The 17,500-nt window shown below is 40.5% G+C and overlaps 1 protein-coding gene across 4 annotated transcripts in view; it reads right to left on the reverse strand.

Moving 5' to 3' along the window:
• CSMD1 (CUB and Sushi multiple domains 1) overlaps positions 1-17,500 on the reverse strand; it is a 991,444-nt gene that overhangs the window by 47,449 nt on the left and 926,495 nt on the right. For all 4 annotated transcript variants that reach the window (XM_079969603.1, XM_079969602.1, XM_079969604.1 and 1 more), the window contains 4 exons: positions 14,585-14,779; positions 11,842-12,015; positions 7,351-7,524; positions 3,211-3,384 (listed from right to left, as the gene is read on the reverse strand). In XM_079969603.1, the coding sequence (XP_079825729.1) occupies positions 3,211-3,384; positions 7,351-7,524; positions 11,842-12,015; positions 14,585-14,779 (717 nt within the window). The remainder of the gene's footprint in view (positions 1-3,210; positions 3,385-7,350; positions 7,525-11,841; positions 12,016-14,584; positions 14,780-17,500) is intronic.

Genomic DNA, 17,500 nt, shown 5'->3' on the forward strand with positions numbered 1-17,500 from the left:
GCTTCGGATTTAGTACACCTGTGTGTGGAATGGGCTACCTCACCTGGAAAGGAGGGCAAAAATGTACATAAAATGTGCATACATTTTGTGCGATATGCAAAAGTGTACACTATTTTGTGAGTGGGGAGGAAGGCCCCCAAATAAACCAGGGACTGTACATAATAATATATCTAATAGACAGAGTGTCAAAAAGTGAATTTCCTCCCCATGGATATATTTTCATGCTAGAAAAGGATGCTTAAAGGCACAAGAGCCTTGCTGTCTTCCAATGCCCAACTCAAACCATCGAGAAAACCTCAAGCTGTAGGAGTTGTGAACCTGTTCATTCAAGGACCAGGATCTTACAGCAGCAACTAAAAAACAGTATCTGTTTCAGTCCTCTCTGTAATCAGTTAGAGCAAGCATTCAGAAGTTTGGTCCCCCCCCCCAAAAAAAAAATAACAGTAAAATCTGGTGACCAGAGACTTGTATAAGGCTACCTAGACACTACCTGTTTACTCTGCCATTGAGCTGAAATTCTGCAGAACATAAAAGGTGGAATCCTCCACAACTGTCAGCTAACAGGTAAAGAGGAAGGTGAAATCCTTTGTTTATTCAGTTACTTGTCTTTAGAAAAGAGGATTAAAATCCTGGAAACACTGTCTATAGAGATCATGGCACTGACAAACAAAGCAGAAAGATGGTTTATGGCTTGATATTTGTCTCCATCCCCCCCCCCCCCGAGAAGGTCCAAGTCTTTTAACACTTGACCTCTTTAGTCAGCAAATCAACACTGCTCTAGAGCTGTTGTCACAGACTGCTTATGGCTTGGCATACACACACATATAATTGGCCCAGTGAACCACCAGCTTCACCTTTTTGTGACTACGACTCATATTCATCTGGTAATTTTATCCCTATACCAGGGGGAACTCTCATAACATTAGTGACTGTCAGGCTGCAGTATGTAAACTTTTTCAACTGACTTGTTTAACTTAAGTTGTTAAATGAGAAAGAAGCCTACCCAACTAAAGTGGTACCTCGGTTTTAAGAACGGTCCGGTTTAAGAACGATTCAGTTTATGAACTCCGCAAAACCGGAAATAGTGTCCCGGTTTGAGAACTTTACCTCGGTCTAAGAACGGAATCCGAATGGTGGAAGGGTACCGGTGGAGGGAGGCCTCATTAGGTAAAGCACGCCCCAGTTTAAGAACGGTTTTGGTTTAAGAACGGACTTCCGGAATGGATTAAGTTCGTAAACCGAGGTACCACTGTAAATGGTTTTTGCTCTGCATTTTATTTCACTCGCCAGCTTTTAATTGCCATAACTGCAGATTGCAATGATATTGACCTGCCAATTAAAGAAGCCCGGCTCTGGCTTTGTGGGTAGTTCCTACTCATACATAGAAGTAGCCCACTATAATTAGTTTTGGGGAACTGGGGAACTTTCACATTCATCCCAAGGATACCTTGCCAACCCTGCCCCACACCTAAATTGAGTGAGTGGCAAAAATCAGGAGAGAAGATACTCCCACAACTGTATGAAATATACCTTTAATTCTAAGGGACAAAGCTCTTTTCTTTACATATACATATATATTTAAGGCTACCGGGGGGGAAAAGAATGAATGAATTGTGGCCTCAATTTAAGCTGCTTCAAATATAGAGCTGTACTAGCTGATTTCCCTGATTGCCCTTCACCCAAGGGACCCAGTTGTAAATCAAGGCAAGAGAGAAGGAGATTGCTTTCTCTCAATGACAGGTGCCAAGAGTTACATAGGAAATAAATGCAGGCAATCTGAATTTAGTCTGTTGAGAAATAAAGAAAGAAGGACGTTTAAATCTGCCCTGTTGACACTCGAACCTCATTTTGCATGGATTCAAACTCTTGATGCCAAAGTCAAATATTATTGTTCTTTTGAGACTTGGTACCTGGTGAAACTCAGCACTGTTGCTCTTATTCTAAGGAACAAGGAAGCAAAGGAGTTGATCCTCACAAACCCTTCATATTTACCCATTATCCACCACTATATCCCATCCCTATTTAAATACTTGTACTGACGGGAATTCTCTCTTATGAAGGCATATTGAAAGTTAGCACTTGATGTGTCTATTTAGTTATCTGTGTATTATTTATTTTTATTAAAACATTTGTATACTACAATTTCATTTTTTAAAAAATATCCAAATGGTTTGCAACAACTGGAAAACCCATGAAGATTTAAAATTACAGCTTATGAGCTAGGTATTACAGAAAATATTTTCTGGATTGTATGCACCAGCCGGGTGGCATTCTAAGTTGCAATTACTGGTATGTGCCTGATTTTATACCTATATGAGGGTTTGCTGTCTTTTATACAGGTTGCAAGGAACATGGTGCTACTACAAATGAGTACTGTCTCCAAATATACACTACAGAGGCTTCCAGATGTGTGTTTACTGTGATATTAGTACTCCCCATGAATGCAAGTTTTACAATGCCCAAACAACACCATCGGCACCAAAATGCCTCCCCAATTTAATCCAGATTTACAATTTCTGAGTAAAAAGAAAGCACATTATTGTGCATAAGCTATTTATGATATTTCAGCAACCTTTCTGCAAATTAAGCCCTCATCTGGAAAAACCCTATAATACACACAACAATTTTCTCTACTACACTGGACTACTAGATTTTGTGGAGGTATGTGCATGACCCCAGCTCAGAGATGGCATTTTAAGTAACAACTCTGCTCTCTGAAATGTGCCATCCTGTCTTGAATTCACCCAGCAGCATTAAAGCTTAACTAAAGAGCTAAATTTGTCAAAATTAGCAGCTTCTAGTTGCTTACTCAATGGAGGAAGTTTGACCTTGCTTAGCATTTCCCAATGACAATACTGTTTATATACAGTGGTACCTTGGTTCGTAATCCAACAGTTCATTAACTAGGCTGTTCGTAACCCGAGGTACCACCGTACCAAATTAGCACCTGTGCAATTATTATTATTAATTAAATAGTGATATCTGCCCACAATCTATAAGATGGCGATAGGTTGATGGGGGGCGGGGTGGGGCTGGATAGAAGTAGAAGCAGTTGTAGAAGCAGCAACAGCTTATTTTCAAATAGGTTAGACTTCTCCAAAGGAAATAATTCTTCCAGTTACAAATTTCCAAAATGACTGGGAAGGGTTCCAACTGCATCATACTATCAAGGAAGAGCAGTTGTACATTTTGTAAAATAAAAAATCTTACCTCGGCATGTAGGTAAGGAACTGCTCCACTGCCCATTGCTCCGGCACTGTGCTTGGGAGGCGCCCTGAAGCAAATATCCAGTATTGCAGGTGAAGTTCACAACGTCGTTCAGATTGAACTCACTGCCATTGGTCATTCCGTGAGCGGGGTTTCCTGGGTGGCCACACGTGATTGCTTTTGAAAGGAAACACAGAACAGATTGCAAGCTTTTGGGAAGGGCACGTCGCAAACATCAACGAGTTATGCACTCTGGTGCCTCAATCCAGAAAATATGTTGCGTGCGGAGGGGTTAAATGCACACACAGAACAACCCCATTTGCAATGCCTTCCCCATCGATTTTAAAGGAGGAAACAGGAAAATATTAATAGAATGGCTGCACCAAACTAAAATGGAAGCTGATACACACAGGAACTCCATATGAGTGAACAAAGGGATTTAGAATACAATATAGCCTGCACTGATGGGCAATATATTCAAGGAGGCATAGCATTTTTAAAAGCAAGCAAGCAAGCAAGCAAGCAAGCAAGCAAACAAACAAACAAACAACTGGTAGTAATTGAGCTCCTTTTGGATCAGACTGTATTGCCAAGGCTGAAATGTGAAAAATGGAAGTTAGCAGATCATGCAGATTTATTTATTTTTACTGCCATAAATGGTGGTTGAACAAAAGTGATCAGAAATCCAATTTATTGACAGTCGACGTGTGATGGCTCCCTGCCCACCCCCCAGGCAGAAAGCCAACTTGTAGCGCTCGTTTGGATGAAACTGATGGGACTATGTGGGCGCTGTACATATAACAACCTTAATTTTTATAATGGGAAAACAAAAAATGATAAACCATAGTGGTGGTTCTCCCTATCTGTGAGGGGTCGCAAGGAGACAGCTATTAAATCATCATCTAGCAAATACAGTTCACAAGAGATAAACACAGCCACAAGACTAAAGTTCAACATTGTCTTTCACTTCACCACAATCACCACTATCTATGTGATATAAATATGGTGCCAACATCATACTAGGTGCTATACAGAGCATATAAGCAGCATAGTTCCTACCTTGAGGGCATATTATTATTTGTGCTGGATGTTTGACACCCCCTGCCATTTTTATAGTTCCAAATAGGCAACAAAAACAAGAACTTCTGGTTGCCTGCCATACATGGCTGGTGGGTTGTGTTGGGTTTGGTGGTTTACAAGTTGTGCAGACTTGGAAATCTAACAACTTTTCCTCCTTGTGTGAGTAGTTGTGCATCTCAAAGGGCTTATCCCTAGTATACTCCCCAGGTGGCGCTGTGGGTAAAAGCCTCAGCGCCTAGGGCTTGCCGATCGAAAGGTCGGCGGTTCGAATCCCCGCGGCGGGGTGCGCTCCCGCTGCTCGGTCCCAGCGACTCCCCAGCATAGTAAGAGCTATTTTTTAAAGGAAATGAATTCTAAAAGTAGACTATTTCTTAAAACTACTAAAAATTGGGAATGCTTTAAATATGTAACAAAAGGACTCTGTCTAGCTGTCCAGGAGAACAAGCAGATATGATAATGATATTTATATCCTGTTTGTGGTGGTAAACTAGAAAACAGAGGCATATTGCCTTGCAATATGGAGGTTCCATCTTTAGCTTTCATAACTGATAGCTGCTGAGTGATCTGTCCTCCTGAGTGATCTGAATTTGCCTAATAACATATTAAGGGTTTTGTTACCTGACACTTTCTTCACCATGAATCCTACAATTCAGTGAGATGCCAGAAGAGATTATATGTGGTATGCTGTTGCAATGCAAAATTGAGGTTGTCTGTAAAAATTGCGGTAGTGAAGGACGCTTGTATTTAGATTATTGTCCTTTTCGGCAAATGCATATTGCACTCAGTCAGTTCCGGTTTACACCCCTCATTACTCTTGACAGATGCTGTTTTTTGTGATGCCTTCCAGAAACAAAAGGTCTCAGCCCTTGTGTCTCGTCTTACCACATCATCATTATTGTTGTCACACATTGCCAACCTCTTGACAGATCAACACTCTGCAATTGTTGTGTTTGCAAGTAAAGGCATATCGGAAAAATATGGCAACTGCAATATTCTTCTGTTCCCTCTTTCTGTAGTAGCCTTTAAGCAACAGCTGCATATTATTTGCAATATTAAGGTGTTTACAATAATGTAGTTACAGCTCACATTTAAAAACTGCCGTAACTGAGTTCAATGTGATAAAATTATTCAACAAGGCCTGGCTATAGCCAGGTTATGGCACCAGTAAAATGTGGTTATCAGTGTGAGGCATTTGAAATGCAGTTGCACCATAGAAATCATACAATGACATGTTGATATCGGTAGTTTTATTTACAATCCTGCTCCTAACATGGATTGCCCTTTTTCTACAGCGGCAACTGTAGAAAAGGAGCCGTAGAACAAGTACACAGAATCGGAGCTAGATTTGGACCAAGCTCAGGATAATTGTATCATTTACATTACTACAGGTAAGAACACACCTGTTTCAACAGTTTTACATATTTATCTCCAAGATTCTAAAACCAACACTTATACGGTTATTGGTTTAGTTTCTCAAATATCATCAAGAAGCTTAATATTTAGCCTTCCTGGTTTATACACAAAATGAGGAACATATGCACTGGTAAACTAAAACATATTTTACTGAATTAACTACTTTTTTAAAAAAAAATATGCACTGACATACATAAAAATGACACAAAATCATGGAAGCAGTTCAACAGTTTTTAAAAGAGCAAGATAGCAAATTTAAATCACGCTCTAGTTTTAAAATATAACAGCATATAAATAATATATTGTATTATTTATATGATGTTAGCCACTCTGAGCCCGGCTCCGGCCGGGGAGGGCGGGGTACAAATAATTTATTATTATTATTATTATTATTACTACTACTATTACTATTATTAAAATGTCTATCATTCAAACCTATTATAGTTCTATGATATAATCCTGCTACGGTAGTCTCTAAACCAATGATGAACATTGCATGTCTTTTACAAGACATTAAAAAGTATAGCACTCTGAGTACATAGCATACATTACTCCAGCAAGCCATACAACAAACACATAAGGCAGTTTAGTGCTATGAACCCTACAGTATGACGGGCACGGTGTGCGTTGCCCATTAAGTGTATGTGTAAACCAGGATTTGGAATTGGCTCCTCTAGCTCATAGTTCCCGCTAGTTCCAAAAAAAACAACAACCCTGTCCAATTCTCGTAAAACATTTTGGAATTATGGTAATAGGTACATTTAGCAGCCTAATCACATGCTGTTGACTCTGCATTGCAGGAGAGCACAGGAATAGACATCAGGGTTGAGACTTCAGGCCACATGCTTGGGCAAGAGACTGATGATACTGCTTCCAAGTCTGGTGCTAAAGCAGCAGCATCAACCAATACTATCATGCAAAGCTGAGCTTGGATTTGTGCTGTGTACACCCACTCCCATTTACTGTACTCTGAATCCCAGTGCACTCCCTGTTGCGAATTCTCTGTGGTGCTTTGGCAGAAATGCTCAGAGTTCCAGGTTCTGCAGTGCAGTGCAGTACATTTATTGTGAGCTATATATATACAAAAATCTACAGGCTATAATACACGAGCAGTTCATACAGTCAAACAGAGTACCTGGCTGCAACTTAAGGAAAATAGGAAGACCTTTCTATCTCTCTCTCTCTCTCTCTGACCACACTCTTCTACACCACCTACTCACACCACCCTTTAAACCGATGGCAGCCAATCAACTGACAGCACATTACTGCTGAGTCTTTCTGACCCAGCACTTCCATAGAAAGTACTGCAGTTGCATCAGCTAGCAAACTCAAGCCTGCAGACTTGCTATCTCACACAGCATTCTGTGAATCCCAACACTCCCACCACTGGGTTGGGAAGCAGTGTACCCATTAATCAGAATCCACACCTGTCCTGTTGCTTCTTATTAAATACTTCATTTTGATGTGTGTGTCCCCCAACCAACTGCAATCTGAATTCGGGGAAGGGGGACACACCCAGCTGCATTTGAAGGCAGTTATGTGTACACATCCTTTTCTACCAGCTATTGTTAATCATTCTTACCCATCTAAGAGCTGATCAGCTTGCTATTACTTAGAGAAGAATAGATCACTGGGAAAGGTGGTACTTACAGACACAAACTGGTGTTTGCCCAGACCATTTGTGGTCTTGCAAGCATATCCGAACAGACGTGCCGACAAGTCGAAAACCAGGGTTACATTGGTACACCACAGTGTCACGATAACTGAAGCCGTCTCCACTAATGTGGCCATTTACAATAGGATCTGGAGAACCACAGTGTCCAGCTAGAATAAATGGGGGGGGGGGGACAGAAGAAAAGAACACAAACTTCACTTTCAGCTCACATAGCAGTCCATCGTCAACAAGAATAATGTTAAACAAAAACATTGCCTTAAGCCCTCAGCACCCTGCGAGGTATATCTGCAAAACTGAAAAACATTGCTATTGATTCAATTGTCCTTTATTTACAGTCCACTCTTCAACAAACATGCTCTTATGAATTTATTAAAAAGCTGAAGCTTGGCCCCTTGGTGCAGATTGCAAGGCTGTTCTGCAACTGGCCGTGACAACGGTAGATTCACTTTCTTCCAGCTTGCAAATTAATTGAAAGAAATAATCCAGGCTTCTGCATGAGAGATTCCTCATGTTGAGGCGGTTGTGAAACTGCCCTATTCCCACATCTGTGCTGCTTGGGCAAAGTAGAAATTTGGGAAGCGGGGAGCATAGATTGCTAAACACACACAGTGAATTGCGAGCACTGTCATATGTATCCTGATATTCAGCTCTATGGAAACAAAGGTACATTTGTTGATGCTAAGACCGGATAATCCTATATTGATTTTTGTTGTTGTTGTTCCTGCAGACTGAAATGCAATAGCTATTAATTGAAGTCAGATTTATTAAAACATAGGAGATCTCAGGCTGGCTGAAAGGTAGTACTAACTTGGAACTTGCCATTATTATTTGTTTCCGAAGGAACCTTAACAGCCCATGTGCATGTTCCATGTGATTCATTTCATTTACAGAGCATGTCACTTGGTGGATGTAATGATTTCCTGTCATTTTGAACCTAGTTAAATTAAACACCCTTACAGCTGACGAACTTAAGAAGCAAGGCAATAAAACACCAAATATATGTAATCTTCCAATCAAGCCAAATTAGCCTTAAGTATATTAAAGAGGCTGTTGGAAATCTATTTTTATAAACCGTGCTTTCAGGATTTTTTTGGAGATAAAATGGACTGGTTCGATATTAGTTCACTGCAATAATTAAACTTTTACACCAAAGCGACATGCATGGACTAACCTCCCTTTAAAAAAGTAAACATACACTAAGTGTTTAGGCTAAACTATTATGGAAGGGCCACCAACACTCTGGAATCGTTTTTTGTGGGGGGGGGGTATATGTGGAGGGGACTGAAGTGAGAAGGCAAAATTGGAGAAAACCATTTTCTTATATTAGTGGATGCTTCTGTTAGATCAAAAGCCACAAGCATAATGGCAGTGTTGGGCATCCTATAGGTATTTGAAAGGAAAGCATGAGAAGACAGCAGAATGAGCTGGTGAATAATAAACATATTTTGGAAACTTTGCAATAGGGAATAGGGTGAAGAGCTTCCAAACTTTAAGGATGCTTCCAAACTTCTCCTTATCGGGCCACCAACACTCTGGAATCGTTTTTTGTGGGGGGGGGGTATATGTGGAGGGGACTGAAGTGAGAAGGCAAAATTGGAGAAAACCATTTTCTTATATTAGTGGATGCTTCTGTTAGATCAAAAGCCACAAGCATAATGGCAGTGTTGGGCATCCTATAGGTATTTGAAAGGAAAGCATGAGAAGACAGCAGAATGAGCTGGTGAATAATAAACATATTTTGGAAACTTTGCAATAGGGAATAGGGTGAAGAGCTTCCAAACTTTAAGGATGCTTCCAAACTTCTCCTTATCTGAGTTTCTCACTGGGTTTTGGTCTTCCATATTACATGATCTTGGAAAAGATGTAACAAGAAACCATCATTGTTCCACTTTTTATTTCTAAATGTTGCAAAGACTGATTTGCATGTGCAGTTTCTCATAGCCTTCAATTCATTCATGTCTCTTCCTCCCATTATCAATGCCTTTATCCACATTGGTAAAACACTACAGAAAAGCAACTGGGGTGCAGTTTTAATTTTACATTGTGTTCTACCAAAGGGGGAAAGTACATGTGTTCAGTATTAAACACTTTGTGTCAATCTAATCATTCTTTTTTGTAGCTTATTACATGAGTATGCATAAGAGATTGGGAGGGGGGACAAGCTAGATAAGGTGGAATTGATTGGAAACATGGCACAGTACATTATTTTAGAAATTTAATTTTTCCTGGTAGACTACTTAATTCCTTAGAAATTACCCTAGCAGACCAGACTCCAGAAGAAGTTTTTGGTTCTGTGATTTCTCTCTGTGTATGCAAGGCAGTGAGAACTCACAACACAATTAAGGAATGTAATGGAAGACAGCCACTAATTGGTTAAGTAGGGTAGGTACAGGGCAAGTATGAATGATGTGAGCTGTAGATCAGCAACATCTGGAGGGTCAAAAGCTTTGTGTGTGAAAATTATCTATGCCTATAAATACCTGTGTTTATGCAAGGCTGCCCCATAATAATAATAATAATAGTAATAATAATAATAATAATAATAATAATAAAAATTATTTATACCCCACCCATCAGGCCACTCTGGGCAGCTTCCAACAAAATATTAAAATACAATAGTATATTAAACGTTAACAGCTTCCCTAAACAGGGCTGCCTTCAGATGTCTTCTAAAAGTCTGGTAGTTGTTTTTTTCTTTGACATCTGGTGGGAGGGCGTTTCACAGGGCAGGTGCCACTACCGAGAGGGCCCTCTGCCTGGTTCCCTGTAACTTGGCTTCTCTCAGCGAGGGAAACGCCAGAAGGCCCTTGGCACTGGACCTCAGTGTCTGGGCAGAACGATGGGGGTGGAGACACTCCTTCAGGTATACTGGACTGAGGTCAGCACCAACACTTTGAATTGTGCTTGAAAATGTACTGGGAGCCAATGTAGGTCTTTCAAGACTGTTATGTGGTCTCGGTGGCTGCTCCCAGTTACCAATCTAGCTGCCGCATTCTGGATTAGTTGTAGTTTCTGGGTCACCTTCAAAGATAGCCACATATAGAGTGCATTGCAGTAGTCCAAGCGGGAGATAACTAGAGCATGCAGCACTCTGTCGAGATAGTCCACGGGCAGGTAGGGTCTCAGCCTGCGTATCAGATGGAGCTTATAGTAGGATCTACAGTGCATACCCTTATAGTTTATAGTGCATAATTGCTTTAAATATTAGGACTTCTGTTCATTTATGCATGCATGAGGTCGGATATAAAATGTTATAAAAATCACTTGACAAAATTCCAATTGACAGTAACAGACTGTAGATTAGTGCAAAGTCAGAACAGCATGCACAGACCCCATTGATTTCAATGGTACTTTGATACAGGGCAATAGTGCATAGGACTGTACAAAATGTTTTGTATTAAAATGGTTGCAAATATGTACCTGTAACTCCTGAACACACACATATTAGCACTATTTCATAAAATAACTCTTAAGTGTATTGGCTGGGTATATATTGAGTAATGCTTGAACGTGCTCAGATTTCTCCCTCATTAAATTACTCACTACTGAAATCTAAACAACCACTTTGTGAGCTATACATCCAAACTGAAATGAGTGACAACTGCAATTAATTTTGAGGCAGAAAATATTAACATCAAAGCAGTAGGGGCAAGAGGTCAGACTCAAAAATATAACTTCTGAGCTGTAACATGCTTATGGTAATGACAAGTTCCTGATTTGTGAAGTTAAAATTGGAAATGAGCATTTGAACTGAATATATATATATATATATATATATATATATAATTAATTTCAGTTTTCAATATAAAGGAATTCCTCTTTAAATACTAATGGCTGTAGTTTTATTAATATAGATTTTAGAAGATGCCAATTTTGGCGATAGAAATAATTCATACCAAAAAAAACACACACCACCTTTTGCTCTGTATTCTTTGTTGACAGTATTTTGAAACCAGAAACAACATCAGTTCCTTGATTATGTTTTCTCTGAGGTTTCCTGTTAACTCTGTGAAAATATCATGTGCAGTGTAATTTTCTTGTTGGGGATCCTGTGATTGCTTTGTCCCTATATTCTACCTGGCTTTAAAACAGTCTCAATAAAGAATGTTTGAGGCCAATATGGAAAGAGTTTTTGCCTTCTAGCAGCAAGCCTGAAAAGAAAAGTTTACAATGGGTGCTATACCATAAATTGAGATCCTTTCCAAGGATTCCACTAAGAATGGAACTCTCAGATGTTTGAGTAATAAATAAAGAATCCATCCCCTTTAAATACCAACCTATTTATAAATATATTTCCTTCCACATGTGCTCAAGAAATCAGTGCCTCAAGCCGTAACACAAAGTTACCAATACAAACAATACCATTTACTGAAATCATGTGAACTAAATTTACAAAACTAAACTCATATCCTTCACATGACATTTGCCTTTTGGGGTTTTAGATTTCTGCTGCAATTTGTACTTACCGAGACACTGAGTTTCAGTGCCACTCCAAAGTCCATTCACTAGGCATTCACGTACATGAGAACCAACCAGGGTATAGCCAGTGTTGCAGGTGAATATTGCTGTGGCTCCATACACGGTCAGAGTTCCAATCTTATTACCATTTGGTGGAGATGGAAGACTGCCACAGGAAATAACTGAAAAGGGAAAATAAAGTACTTACAGTACAACAGCAGCAAGAGGCTCTTAGAGTCATTTGGGAGCCCAGAGAATAATACTACTACTACTATAATAAAAAATTATTATTTGTATCCCATCCATCTGATTGGGTTGCCCCAGAGGAACAAACCCACTCACACAACCACTCATTTCTCTTTAGCTTAGAGGCCACTTCCAATCCTCAAGACCCAGGGAGCTCCAATACCTTGCACGGGAGGAAGAAAAGCAAGTGGTTCATGCCTACTGAATGTATGTTCTCTAAGGCAATATCCAGATGTCTCAAATAGTTTGCTTGCTTTTTCCTACTTAATTCATTGACAGAGTGAGTGGGCTAGCTTTTACTCACACCCTCATAGTAAAGGTAAAGGGACCCCTGACCATTAGGTCCAGTCGTGACCGACTCTGGGGTTGCAGCGCTCATCTTGCTTTATTGGCCAAGGGAGCTGGCATACAGCTTCCGGGTCATGTGGCCAGCATGACTAAGCCGCTTCTGGCGAGCCAGAGCAGCGCACGGAAATGCCGTTTACCTTCCCGCCGGAGCAGTACCTATTTATCTACTTGCACTTTGTGCTTTCCAACTGCTACGTTGGCAGGAGCAGGGACCGAGCAACGGGAGCTCACCCAATCACAGGGATTCGAACTGCGACCTTCTGATCGACAAGTCCTAGGCTCTGTGGTTTAACCCACAGCGCCACCCACATCCCCACACCCTCATACCCTCTTCTATATCTTCCATCCAGGCAATCCAGAAGCATTATCAGAGTTCAAACACACTTTGCAGCCAGAAAAAAACACTCAAAGAGAATGCCAAGCAGGCCTGAGGGCATGGAGAGTCTTGAGGGCCATGCAAAGAGGCTTGGAAGACTATTTGGCCCCCAGGCCTGAGCTTCTTCAGCCCTGCTTTACAGTGAGACCCAAGCAATTATGTACAAAGCAACTGGAAGAAAACACGGGCTTAGTAACACACTAAAGGAAACATAGTCACTAAACAATGAAGTAATGGAAACAATAGATGGAGTGCGATTCTGTGCGTAACTGTGACTTGGAGGCAATTTAAGCAGCACGGAAGTGGTATAATGTGCATTCTCACCTCCATGCTGATATGCCAGCTTTTTTGGTACGCAGCTCAAAACCACCTTCCACGCTTTATTTGCTAACACTTTACAAGGTGCAAAAGGATTATTTTACACATGACTGAAAACTTGGAAGCATTCACAACTGGGTTTTTAATTTTTATTTTGAGCGGTAGATTGTTTCACCATGTCACACTCAGTTTTTGAAATTTCCTCCGGGTTAAAAGACAACTGGCTCTGTGACATGTGGTTCTTGAGCAGCAGCCTCCCAAGTCCAAAATCCCCTGTGTGCCCAGTACCAGCTGTGTGACTCTCTGGATCCCAGACTACATACGATGATAGCACTCTGTGCTTACATAACGAATAATGTAATCTGTAGTGTTTTTATTATATTATCTTTCAGAAGCATAGTAATAAATAGTTTAACAGCCTCAAATATTTAATGAAATTTAATTTCTGAAGATCAAATAGATTGCTCAGCTCATGTTTGACTGATCTGGATTACTTCGGTATTCAGATAATCCATGGTTAATTAGCTTGTTTGTCTAATTACAGTTGAATGTAATTGATGGGCACCATTCACAATTAATTTAATCTGTAATAGGAACAATGAATACATGAATTTATTTGAATAAAGGCTCTTGAGAATGGACAAATAATTCATTTAATTAAATGATGCATGTCATATGTACAATACAAACTACTCTTACAGATGCGAAGATCTGATCTGCATATGAAGCCCTTTCTCACATCCTCAAGAGTTTCCTTGTTCATTTCAATAAAAAAAACAAAACCCAGTTAGGCATGTATATTTCTTAATGCATGTGAAATTGCCCCCTCTACTCAAAGTGCATGAGCCCAATTGTATCTTGTATGCACTGGTGCATGTACAGGGCTCTAGAACACTGCATCTAGCAAACTGACATAGATATTTATAAATATTTGCTATAACTACACTCGAAAATAATTTAACATAACTTTTTTTTAAAAAACAGGCCATCTCCAGTGTAAGTCTTCCATTCACGATACAGCAACAGCTTCCATGAGCAGATTGTAGAGGAAAGCAATTTGCACAAATTCCTCATTTCTCCTGCAGAACCTCCACACTTCCTCCCACACTGTTCTCAATGATCTCCCAACCCACTAGATCAGACGGAGGAGACACACAAGGGGGAATATTAAGCAAAAATGGCTACCTCCATGTTCTCTCCACAGAAACCTCTGCTGGATGAAAGAACTGCCTGTCAGCAGTAGGACAACATTATATATAACCCTGTGTGATTACATTTGTCGTGTTTTGGTGCAGGGCCCATTTATTTGAACGAGGTTTGCATACCTTCTTGATGGATTGCCCTCAAATATTTCAGAAAAGCTATTAACAGATATTAGTTCCTTTACTTAAGTTGTGTTGGTAGAAAAATAGAAGCTGTATCTTTGGACAGAACTGAGCACTGTGTAAATAAATGTTTCTTACCCTTGCACACTGGTCTCTCATCAGCATCACTCCATGTTCCATTAGTTTTACACAGCATGAGTCTCTGACCCTCTAAATAATAGCCAGGGCTGCAACTCAGCATGACTTGTGCGCCAAACTCATTCACCGACCCAGAAATCAGTCTCCAGACAACATGTTCTGAGAGCAGGCTCTCAATGCTGGGGCAAGTCACAGCTGTGAAGCAAGGACACTTTAGTATTAGCACTTTCCTTCCAATATTACTTCACAGAAGATGAATCACCATCCTATTGACAGCAGACTTTTCCTGGTGAAATTGAGCATGCTATAAACATTTCTCAAATGCACATTCCGGTGCATAGCATCTTACACTTGTTTCAACACCAACAGTGGGAGGCTGTTTCAATTAAGAAATGAGGGAAGAGGGAGAAATGTACTGTTCCAATTTTATAATATGGGTACTTTCTTCAAAGTCTGATTAAGAGGCAAAGTTGTACAGTTTGCATAGAAAGAAGAATGTATTAATAACAAGTTGTAAGAGCTAAAGCCCACTGGCACTCTAAAACCTGTATTGTTTTGTTGGCACAGAATGTGTTTAGCATCATGGCCAAAAGTATATTATGCTCAGTGGAGACTGAATAGGGAATAGTAAACTGCTACCTAATGGGAAACACAGATGCCATTTCCAAAAGCTTCATTTATCTAACCAAGCTTTAATCTGTGTGATATTTCTTTTAAAATAGGCTTTGTGTGTTCCATTCAGATGCTTTGTATATGTACACCTATTACCATAAGACCGAGGGGGCGGGGTTACAAAATACTTAGCAATCTTATCTGAAAACACATTCTAACACCATAGCCCACCCTGTCCAATTGGTTTAGGGCAGGTAACACCATCATCAAACTGATGCAGGGAAAAAAGCAAAGTCTCACAGACTGGTCAAAGAGTATGGGGAATAGAGAGGAAAGTTAATGGGGGGGGGGAGAGAGATGCAGAATACTAAAACTAAATTCTACATAAAATTTAGAAGAGTAGAACAGAGATATACGGGAGGAAACAGGCACATTAGAGAGAATAGTGGGAGTAAGGGCTTTTCCATACTTCCGTTTGTCCTGCCAATTTAGCGCTGAATTGGAGCAAAAGGCGATCGGGTTTTCTGTGGATTCCCGTTTGCTCTGATTTATCACCAAATAGCAGGTTTTCTAGGGGAAAGCATTGGGGCAAAGGCAAAACTGCTCTGACATGTACATAGAAAGCATGGGGCAAGTAAAAAACTGATGGGGTTCACTGTTTTCTAAGCATGGGGCAAACACAAATACTCTTGTGATAGGGGACTATGCCTCAGAGATTACAGAAAGTTTTTTTTAAAAAAATAGTGTTGGAAAGATACTTTACATCTATAATGCGCGTCCCAGTGGAAAATTCCATCCCTGTTGTCAAAGACAACAGTCGATGACTTATTTACCTAGGAATATCGAATGGTGCTTATTCCACTGAATTATTTTGCCTACTTTCAACCAAGTGTAACCGATGACAAGTAAATCCTCCCTTTCCAATTTAAACAGGAAAAAGGACTAGGAGAGTAAAATGTGGGTTCAGACCGGCCCAACTCCACATTAATGTAGTGGTGTTTACATAATATCTTCCCCATCCCAATGTCATTCTGGAAGCTAATGGATGTTATGGTTCAGTTCAGTTCCTGACATTTCAGCTTTTTATGGGATCTGGATAATTCATTCAAGGCTCTGCATTTTCAGAGGCTTTAGGGTGAATAGGTGAGATAGATAAGTAATCATTTGGGTGGGCTGATAGGGAGTCAGGGAGCAAGCCAAACCAATTCCTCTCTTCTGAGACCTTCTCCATTCTCCAGTTGGTGTTGAAGGAATTTTCTGGCAGATGGAAGTCTGTGACTTTTTAGATCTACCTATCCATCTCACCGTGGGACGCAGGTGGCGCTGTGGGTTAAAGCCTCAGCGCCTAGGGCTTGCCGATCGAAAGGTCGGCGGTTCGAATCCCTGCGGCGGGGTGCGCTCCCGCTGCTTGGTCCCAGCGCCTGCCAACCTAGCAGTTGGAAAGCACCTCCGGGTGCAAGTAGATAAATAGGGACCGCTTACCAGCGGGAAGGTAAACGGCGTTTCCGTGTGCGGCTCTGGCTCGCCAGAGCAGTGATGTCACGCTGGCCACGTGACCTGGAAGTGTCTCCGGACAGCGCTGGCCCCTGGCCTCTTAAGTGAGATGGGCGCACAACCCCAGAGTCTGTCAAGACTGGCCCGTACGGGCAGGGGTACCTTTACCTTTATCCATCTCACCAAGCCTTTCCTTTTAGGAGCTCAGGATGCTGTGCAAGGTTCTTCTCCCTTTACTACCCTCAAAACAAGTGTGCTGAACTGAGAAATAACAAGTGGCTCAAGATCACCAATGTGACCTTGTGCCTCTTTGTCTATCTGTTTCTCTTTCTATATAAATCTCTCTGCACACTGGAAAAATAAAATGTGCAGAGAATATGGTAATGGCATAGCTTTTTTTAAAATAAAGAATATGCAAAGCCGTTAAATATATAAGTGACAGAAAACTGTTTGTGCCACGGTGCCGTTTAATTTTGCAGCAAATTCCTCTGATTTATCAGAACTGCTTTATTCTTGAATTAAAATACGGCCTACTTAACAGCTGCTGTATTTAGAACAAATTACTGAGACACCCATCAGTCTCTCTCTTATACCTCAGACACCAGTGACACTTGCTATTTTTATACATGGCATCTGAATCAGAGATGATGTCAGATTTGTCTAGATGTAGAGGAAAAATGTTGTCCTCTTTTCTATGCTGATTTGTTTCTGTTGATATATGTATTAACTGCTGCCTGCTTCCAAGTATAGTGAAGTAAATGTAATTACATCCTTCAAGTATGATGATATGTCACATCACTAGAATGAGAT

Source organism: Podarcis cretensis, assembly GCF_951804945.1.
Source record: "Podarcis cretensis genome assembly, chromosome: 3".
Classification (NCBI taxonomy): Eukaryota; Metazoa; Chordata; class Lepidosauria; order Squamata; family Lacertidae; genus Podarcis; species Podarcis cretensis.